Genomic DNA, 10,551 nt, shown 5'->3' on the forward strand with positions numbered 1-10,551 from the left:
CTATCTCCGCTCCACTCCTTCTCCAGCCCTACCTCCACTCCACTCCTTCTCAGTACCTACCTCCTCTCCACTCCTTCTCCAGTCCTACCTCCACTGCACTCCTTCTCCAGTCCTACCTCCACTCCACTCCTTCTTCGGTTCTATCTCCACTCCACCCCTTCTCAATTCCTACCTCCACTCCACTTTACCTACCCACCTCCACACTCCATCCAGCCTTACATCATCGAGGGATGATCAGTAAAGTCACACATCAAGAAATTCTTAACAAAAATGATCGTGTTGGTATAGATAGCATGTAGCATGTTCTATTACACAGCTGACGAAACAGTGACCGTTGTTACGATGTTTAGAGTCCGTATTTCACAACAACAGTTGGCCTCCCAGGACCCCTGTCGAAAGGCGCCCCCCCCCCACCAGCTGGAGTTTGTAAACCTTCGCCTGTGTTGTTGACACAACGCTAGCACGATCGCGTTAACAGTCGAGCCATGCCACCACCACCACAGTCAAGCTCCAGCCCTCGTCTTGTTAGCACGTCTGCCCTGCAGTAGCCCCAGGTTGTCACAGGGGTTCTTGATAGCACCATCATCGCCCGTGGTCCATTTGGTGGTACTGATGCCAAAGCTCAGTGGCTTCCAGTACTCGTGGATTCCAGATATCGTCTTGGGTCGTCGTGTCCATCTTCCGTGACTGCGTCCTGCTTCCCTTCTTCCAGGAACTTGTGAATTAGTGTGACCTGGGACCTTCGCCGCCTGGGGTTAGAATTGGCTGTGACGTTTAGCATCTGTGTCTTCCATCCAACGTCGAAAACCGACAAAGAATTGGACTCCCTGGGTCTTTCTTTATTCCCCCCCCCCGTGGCACAGAAGATATCATCAGTTCTTCCCTGACCACAGAGATACCTTTGGACTTCCGTATTCGCTTTGAGAACTTCTGATTCTCGACTCAGGAGCAACTGAGCGACGTGCAAAAACCTCTTCTTCCCAGAAGTACCATTTTGCTTGAGGAAGTTCTTGCGGCGTTTCTTTTTTCTTTTTTTCTTTTTTGCCAATCACAGATTTCGCCATGGGTTCTTCGTGGGCGCTTCCCGCTACTTGTAGTAGGGTTACTGATGGTTCTCTCGGCCCAGGCGAATTCCACGGCTACACTGGAGGGTGAGTACGCGGCGGCGGAGGAGGAGGAGGAAGAAGAAGAGAAGCAGGAGCAGCCATGGCAGCAGAAGAAGCACAGGTTGCGACACACACTGACGGAGGAGGAAGTGCAGGCCATCACCCAACACAACTGCTCCGTGGCTTACCTCACATTTGGGACGGGGGAAGACGTCGCGGGAGAAGAGTCTCACTGCCTCATTGTGAGTATGTCACTCATTTTAGATTCATATCCTTGAAAAAATAAGACTCTAATTCTCACAGGTTCTCTACTCGTTCTTTAAACGTTTTAGTCAGAAAGCAAACTGAAGAGGTCAGCATACCAAACAAAAAAAAAGTTACATTTAATGTATTACAGACAACCTTGTTATATTCTCCAAAACTAAGTCTCCCCAAATTAAGCTTTTTTGGTACAGAAATCAAAGTATCTAATTATAGTCCATACGAACGTGTCCACATTTTTGCACAAATATATCATGAGATACTCTCTCTCTCTCTCTCTCTCTCTCTCTCTCTCTCTCTCTCTCTCTCTCTCTCTCTCTCTCTCTCTCTCTCTCTCTCTCTCTCTCTCTCTCCACACATACACACTTTTCACAATTCATCTTTTTTTAAAGGAATATTTCCAGTCTTGCATATTACTGCATATCATTCTCACTCCAGTCAGATTAACTGACAGATTTAAGCTTTTTTTTGAAAAGATTATCTTTGCCCGATGATGCAGAATTCCAGCCTTGCTCAAGACATCAGTCAATCGTGTACAACATCACTACGAATTCTTCCCCATCCGGCAATATAGTTCTTCATATTCCATGATTCAACCATTCCAGCATTGCTCCAGTCTTCATTTACAAACATGTTCATCATTTCTCATTTTCTTGTGTCAATGTTTCATTGTTTCGTTGTCTCAGTCGCTGTGGTTCACGGGCCAGTACCCTGCGTGGCTGGAGACGCCGAACTTTGTCGAGGAACTGGAGCGAGCAGGGCAGAAGGAACTGATGGAATTCACACCCAGAGTAAGTCATGTTGCTGGCCAACCTCAGGCGTCCTGTTGTGAGTACAGTGAGTGTTAGGTGAGTCTGTGTGTGTGTGTGTGGGTCTGGCAATGACAGAGTTTCACACAACGTTCGAAGTCTAGTGGTAAGGGATCAAACTTATCTATAGTGTTCTTAATGGTACTTTGAATGGAGATAAAAGGTTAAATATAATAGAAATGGGATTCGTGATCCTCATGTCGGTATATCAAAACGTCTTTATTTTCCTTATTAAGAACATATTGTGTTTTGAGCTCTTGGAACTCACTTGACAACTCAGAATCCTCGCTTATTGAGCGTTTACTCAAACACTTAACACCCAGACGGTAAGCGTAGTTCAAAAGTTCTTGATTAATGATCACAGTCTAATATAATATTTACGATACTATCGAAGCTTTAACTTGCCAAAGCGCTAAAGCTTTGAAAGGATGATCATTGCTCAATCATTATTCTGAGGAACACGAGTTGTAAAATGCTTTTGTATATATATATAAGTGAGGCTTTACTCATTTAATGGAGAGGTATACGATCGGTATCTGAGTCTAGATTCTTAATCAAATGAAGGCAATGTTTGAGGCTGTAAAAGAAATCTCACAGCGGTATCTTCAGTGCCAAAGAAAATGGAGGAAGTATGAGAGAAATATCGATAAAAACTTAGAGTACGATTTTAATGCAGCAGTGACCATCTTGGAGTCGGGAATTATATTATCGTCTTTTTCCTCGCTGTTTACTGATGCACAACACTTCTTTAGAAGCCGCTTACAGTGATACAGTAAGCTCCTGCAGAAAGTATTGTATGGTTAGGTCACACAGGATGTTCTATAGCACCAGACGGTGATGATAAGCTTAGAGAAACCCCTATCTACAATGTAGATACGTAGATAGATCTTCATAAGACCAGAGTTGCACTGTATTCAATTCGTGTTCCAGTATCACCAGGGAGCGAGGTTAGGTTTTGGTACAGTTATGGTGTTGCCGCTGTGTGATACAAACGTATGTGGCTGTGCTGAGGTAAACCTTGTTACCACACATCAACATTTGTGTTTCAACCTCGACACAAGGTGAATGATTGCTTTGTTTTCGGTTCTGCAGTATATCACGTTCAGTTGGTGGCATGTTTTCCCCCCTTTTTTTTTTTTTTGCATATGTATCCGCTGATGTGAAGGTGTTCAGAAATAATGGCGGTGCATTAGCGATTGCAGTGACGTTTGTACTTGTTTATTTCGCTGTGCATGTTGTATTTTCTTTATGCAGTCTTAAGGGCCGAGGGACAACAACACCTCAAAGGGTTGTATAAAGTGGTCTGTATCGGATGCGTTTCACATGTTTGCCCAACAAAAAGCTCTTGTTCATGGCTGTGACATTTACTCCTACCATGTTAGTATACTGCTGAGGGAGCCTTGGATCTTGGCTGTGATTTTTAGTGCTACATTGTTGGTATTGCTGCTGCTGGAGGGACGTATAGCATAATGATCATGTGCATGTTTAGTGGTACACGGTCTGAGAGAGTGAGAGAAAGCATGCATGAAAGCATGTGCATTCTGGTATGCAGCCAGCCAGGGTGTCATTATCTCTATGTCTTGCACGAAGAAGGACGTCGAACACTCGTGGGGGGCGTCCCCATCTCTAAAACTTTCTCTACGATCATACAACAACTTTAAACTTATGAACGCTATTCACCATTCACTATCTCGTAACTCAGTTCATTTTCATTCATCCACTGCTCTTATGATATAAATGTTGTTTTGCAGGCATTCTAACACATGTCATTCGTGTACCATGTTGTGGTCTCTGGTTGTTATATCCTTACGTCTTTTAGGAAGATGTCCAGTTCTCCGGAGCAATGGTCCCTGGACGGACCATCTGAGACATGTCACCTACGATCTTCTACCTGATTCCTGTCAAGAAATCCAGCTTCCTCACTTGCCTCGTGTGTAGCACGGTGTCAAACGCTCTGACACCCTACCCTCTCTCTCAACCTTCCCTCTGTATTTAAGGCTAAAGGTACTCATGCTCTTACTTCTATATTGTACCATAAAACTCTTGAATACAATGCCTTGGTTCCTGGCTACTGAACTCTATTTCCAGCAGTAAAGAACGTTTAAGAGGTGGGTCTCCACGAGTGTACAGCTCCCTCCCAGTACAGTACAAGTGGGGTGGCACATATACAAACACATACACGCACACATATACACATACGTACACACTAGAAACACACAAACCACACGAATGTCAAACCTTCCTCCTTTAACATACAGACGGCTGAACACTAGTGGTGAACACATTCACATAGACAATACACATCTCAAATCCTCATACAAGGCACTTCCGTCCTCTATATAAATCCATCCGACAGACACCATCTTATCACTCCATCCCAGCGAACTGTTTCTAGTCGTGCTCTGATTAGCCACCCACACGTTAGTGCCTCTGCCCAGTGACCTCATTCGCTCGTTTGTATCATTATTGACCCGAAGAGGCCCCGACCTGTTTACGAGCGCGTGTATGACTTGTTAGATCCCGTCCAGCCTCCACAACCAGGGTTCGTATACCGCAGGAGAGCGCCTGTAGGAGGAGGCCACTGATTGGACTACATCCTCAGCACGAAGTCATAAGAGGGTCGTTAAGGTAACAAACGACATGCATTAAGGGACCATTCTTGCACATGTTGCAGAGTAGTTCACTGTTGCATAATGGCAGGGCGGTTGCGACACTCGCTCTCCCTGGGTACGAACCACGCTGGGGGGGAGGAGGGGAAGGGAAGAGGGAAGGGCAGAGGGAAGGGAAGGGGAGGGGAGTGGAAGGGGAGGAACTGTGTCTGACCGGTGAAAGTCTTGTTGTCCTCCGCTGTGAGCTTCATACATACATATGCCCTCGTCTTCCTCACTCCGTTTTCATCTCATTTCCATTCCAGTTGACTGTCTATCTTGTCTCAGTGTAGGAGAGGATTTCTTTCTCTTCCTGCTTCTGTGTGTGTGTGTGTGTGTGTGTGTGTGTGTGTGTGTGTGTGTGTGTGTGTGTGTTCCAGTAAGAGTTACCTATTGTCGCTAAAGTTGTTATATTTCCTATCTATAATCTTAGACACTTCAGTCTCTAATGTGCACTCAAAAGCTTTGAGGGTAATAGATATTACAATTTGAATCGTGCGCCTGGCTAGCACCTGTGGGCCAGGAGAGTACCTGCTGCCAGTCGGCCTGGATCAAACTGTCGTACCGGACCCACGCCGGGAGACAGTATTTTTTTTTTTTTTCCTTCTGATTTCTTCTCTATCACTAACTGTCCTAGAGGGACCCAGTAATCTGTTGTGACATGCATTCCTTTTGTATATTACCCTCTTCATTTGCATATTCCATCTATCTTCCTTCTTTACTTACGGTTTTTCCTTATTCCATCTATCCTTAGATACCATTCCCTCCACCTCCTATCCCCATCCTCCTGCCTCTTCCGTCTGACCGCTCCTACCTCATCTCCACACCTCTCCTTCCTCACAGGCTGGTGACCGTGTGGGCGGAAGACTGGCGCTGCATACATGATGGCCGGGTCGTCCGTCCCTCCTTCCTTAGCACGTATTCAAAATACCGATGCATCCAGAGAGGCACCAGCACCACCACTCCGCTCCCAGGGTGTCTGGCTCTCCCAAGGGGTCAGTCAGCGTTCCCGAGGGCTTAGCGCACCTCCAGTGTTCCTAAGGAACCCCCGCTACATCTCGAATCCCAAGGGCTGGGGCTCCCAAGGAGCCATCATTGGTTTTTGGGATAATCCTTCCCCAAGGAACACAGTGGGCGAGAGGATCACAGGGGTAATGTCTCAAAGGGACGAACGTTCAAAGGAATGTATGTATGAGTTCCCGATGCAACGATGTGAACGTCCGCTGTTTCACAGCTTTCCCAAGGGCTAATACGCTAACAACGGCTTTCCCAAGGGTTCATGCGCTAACAACGGCTTTCTCAAGGGTTCATGCGCTAACAACGGCTTTCCGAAGGGTTCATGCGCTAACAACGGCTTTCCCAAAGGTTCATGCGCTAACAACGGCTTTCCCAAAGGTTCATGCGCTAACAACGGCTTTCCCAAGGGTTCATGCGCTAACAACGGCTTTCCAAAGGGTTCATGCGCTAACAACGGCATTCCCAAAGGTTCATGCGCTAACAACGGCTTTCCCAAAGGTTCATGCGCTAACAACGGCATTCCCAAGAGTTAAATGCGCCAACAACGGCATTCCTAAGGGTGCATTGCTCTAACCACGCTCGTTGAGGGGCAGTTGTCTCAATCCTTACTACTTCCGTAACACTACCAGGAAGTGGTTAGGTAATCCTTCGAGACGCAGTTTCTCTTCGGTCCAGCAGTCTTTAGAGCGTTTCCAGCATCCAGTTCTCCAGGACGAATACGTCTTCCATACGAGGTTCCTGAAGACGCCTGGATTGACCAGCGTTAGTTTCAGCGGATGTGATGGATCCTTATGAAGGTTATACAAAGGAGGAAGCTGTCGGATGGGCGATGCTTCGAATCAGAATCACCCACCTATAGATTATCTACTCGCGTTTACCACATTCACTCGTTCAGACTCCCTCACTACAATCCCACCCTCGCCCACTCACGCGCACGCCTCTCCGCATCCATCGACAAACATCGCTTGCCACAGTGTTATGAAGACTCACACATGACACCCAGTGCACACTACACCCAGTCATCATTTAGTGTACTCGGTGTGTGTGTGTGTGTGTGTGTGTGTGTGTGTGTGTGTGTGTGTGTAGAAGATGGCAGATCTGAGGTTTTTCATATGGATCCATGAAAAAGTTTCTGTACCATCATCCATACCACACACACCTGTTACACACACACACACACACACACACACACACACACACACACACACACACTGTCTAACACCTCTCACACTCACACTGTCTCACACTTCTCACACACATACCGTCTAACACCTCTGTCACACTCACACACATCCTCCCTGGCTCTGTCTGACCCAGTCTTATGAACACTCCTCCATTTCGTCTCGCTCCTGCGACATATACATTCTTTTCACTGATTGCCTCATCCTTATCTTACGTTAATATATACTTCACACTCTCGAAATAAGCAGCAAAAACTCACTGCTCTGCTTTCCAGGTCTTCTTTCGTAATCTTAAAATACCCTAAGAACCTTTCCTGTCTTGAGATCATGGAAATATAACAAGTGTATATACAGGTTATATACTCGCTAGTGTCAACACTATATGTGCTGATCAAATCTTATATATATCAGAAGACTTAAGAAAACTATTATCCTCATCTGTTCCGATATATATTATTTCCAAAATAATTCTAATGTAGAATTTTCTAAATCGATTGCATGAAACTGTTATTATTTCCATTTCAGACATTTTCCATCATCTCGTTTGTACGTAATCATTTCTGCTTCGTAGGGGTTGTTGATGTTGTAGTCTATATGAATGATTATATTCAAATTTTCAAGTATATTTCCTAACTTTCACGAAAAGAATTTAGAAATTGGAGTGTGGCGTCGGATGGCGTATTCCTTTAAGTACCGTTTTCTGTTCACTCTCTCCCTCAGCAAGCATTGCTCAATGCTCAGGGAGAAAGGGAGAAAAAGAAAAAGAAAAAACTTCTAACCACTCCTTTCTTAACTTCCCTCCCTCTTTCCACCTCTGTTCACCCTCCCTCATGCTTTCTCTCTCTCCCTCCCTCTCCCGCCAGGTGTGCGAGTGTGGGATACTGGACATCGGCGAAAATTGTCCCAAGGACGTGTTGGAAGCTGCACAGACCATTATCAAGCAGTGTCCCAAGGACCAGAGAGTGCTGACCAATCTGGCAAGGGAGGGAAGGACCTTCAACCCCAAGAAGAGGGAGGAAGGGAAAGGCTTCACATGGTCTATATTTGATTAGGTGGACCTGGCGGGAGGAAGGGAAAGGCTTCACATGGTCTATATTTGATTAGGTGGACCTGGAGGGAGGAGGGGAAAGGCTTCACATGGTCTATATTTGATTAGGTGGACCTGGAGGGAGGGAAGGTAGACCTTGGAGGACTGACCTGGGAGGGTTGACCTGAGAGGAGAGCAGACCTGAAAAGAGGAGAGCAGACCTGGGAGGAGCAGACCTGGACTTGTCAGACTGACGAAGACTCAAGAGTTATGTTTTATAAACACATCTGGAATTCTGGTTATGTATGACATCCTCAGATTCTGATATATATATATATATATATATATATATATATATATATATATATATATATATATATATATATATATATATATATATATATATATATATATATATATATATATATATATATATATATATATATATATATATATATATATATATATATATATATATATATATATATATATATATATATATATCAGCAAAGTGAGGAAAAAAATAGATATATATAATGTGCTTAAATCTGACTGTTTTTAAGGTTTGAAAAATTTATAATGGTCTTCATCACAATATGAGATTATCACATGTAGCCAAACCTCCACTCATATTTCATTTTATGTAAGAAAAAAAAGAGAGAATGATTTTCAGTAAAGGCTTCTGAAAATTTAGTTTACATCCCGTCTAGTCATAATGTTATTGTCAGCGGTGGAGAAAACGTGGGGAAGTCATGTTACCTGTAGCACAGTAGCCTGAAAGGGATTACTCTTCTACAAGGTAAGTTGGAATCATCCCTCACACACACACTCCTGTGCACCAGGTTGTGCATACTGCTGATAAGAATAGCATGATATCACTTCCTAGGGCAGCCGTTCCCAATCCAAGGTACGTGTACCCCTGTAAAGGTACGTGAAAGACGTCTATATGGTACGTGATGGTACAAGTTCCAATCGTAAATAAAGAAAAAAAAACGACACATGATTCTATCTTGAAGTCCAGAAATGTTGGACGACACGTTCTACACACATGTGTTTGTCTTCAGTAACACCATAAACGTTAAATTTATTATTCAAGTTCCAAGTAATGCATTATGTTCAACTGGGAAAATCTGGAAGAGAGGGGATATACATGCGCAGGAAAATTAGTCTAGTGACACACTATTCAGAAAGGTTGGCATCCACTGGTCTACAATGTATTAAGTAGAAGCTCATTCTCTCAGAGAACAGTAGTACCCTAGACTATGTTGAATCTAATTAGGGTCATTTGAAACCAATTACGAAAGCCTTTAGATCATACTAGCTCTGCTCAGACTATTTGATATAAGCGATTAACTGGTATTTAACCAAATAACGTACACCAGTTGGAAATGTATTTTTCTCCTGCCTTACGTAATCATGGGTTTAATCACTATCTCTTCTTGTCATAGATTTTAGAGACAAAATATGTCTGACTTTGGAGAATAAGTTGATGAATGATTTGCTCGATATTCTGGACGTAAAAGTGAGATTAATACAGCCTGAGAATCATGAATCTATGATTCATATAGACACTACAGACAAGTGTACATAGAGACTTCACGGTACGCTGACGATTACGATAATACAATTACAGAGCCAATTCAATCTTCATCTTCTCTGTTTATAAGGTATTGGAATGTTTTGGTCCATTAACTTATCCTTATCGTGATCAATGGTTGATAATATCGAGGTATGTTCATTCCAAATTAATTTCATCTTATACTAAAGGATATTGATTATCAGAATATGAGAAAGGCTGGTTGATCGGGGGGGTTGAAAATGCAGGAGGGTGGGAGGCATGCGCGGAATAGAGCGAACTGGAGCGGTGTGGTATACAGGGGACGACGTGCTGTCAGTGAGTAGGCTAAATAAGGGGATACGACCAGGTCAGAGGAAACCACAGGATATCATGTGGAGCTTAACTGTGGATTTGAGACTTTGGCTTCGATGAATTATGCATGACAGAGAGTAATTAGACCAACTGAGGCCATTCTTCCTCTGTCCCTGGCGCTACGCAGAAAACCGCGAATATATATATATATATATATATATATATATATATATATATATATATATATATATATATGGGTGAAAGAAGCCGCAATCACCTTCGGAAAGCAGCGGAATGAAGGGAATGACAGACATCACATGAAAGCAGAGGAGCGACTGAAGTTGCAAGCATCGTGTGAAAGCAGAGGAGAGAATGAAGTTAGTCTCAGTGGTCTGGATATTGGAAAGTTGCTTACGGTGGGCATGTTGCCGTATGACGTCAGGGGCCCGTGACGTCACCAGGCGACAATCAAGGTCAAGCAGTGTTGCCAATGCATCATCAATGACATCACGCCCTGGACGATACAACCCTTTTCTAAGACACAGACGAGACTACAATCGCGAGGATTCACAACCTCATACATTCCCACTACAGCTGCTACTATAGCCCTACACACTGTATTCTTACAACAG

At 44.0% G+C, this 10,551-nt stretch overlaps 1 protein-coding gene across 1 annotated transcript; it reads left to right on the forward strand.

The window, feature by feature from the left end:
* The first annotated feature begins 496 nt into the window (after positions 1-496).
* Positions 497-9,045, forward strand: LOC139745892 (uncharacterized). Its single transcript, XM_071656552.1, has 3 exons — positions 497-1,348; positions 2,054-2,158; positions 7,886-9,045. Exons 1-3 carry the CDS (start codon positions 1,109-1,111, stop codon positions 8,072-8,074), a joined length of 534 nt encoding a protein of 177 aa, XP_071512653.1. The 5' UTR covers positions 497-1,108; the 3' UTR covers positions 8,075-9,045.
* Positions 9,046-10,551: the final 1,506 nt, after the last annotated feature.

Source organism: Panulirus ornatus, chromosome 63 (genome assembly GCF_036320965.1).
Source record: "Panulirus ornatus isolate Po-2019 chromosome 63, ASM3632096v1, whole genome shotgun sequence".
Lineage (NCBI taxonomy): Eukaryota > Metazoa > Arthropoda > Malacostraca > Decapoda > Palinuridae > Panulirus > Panulirus ornatus.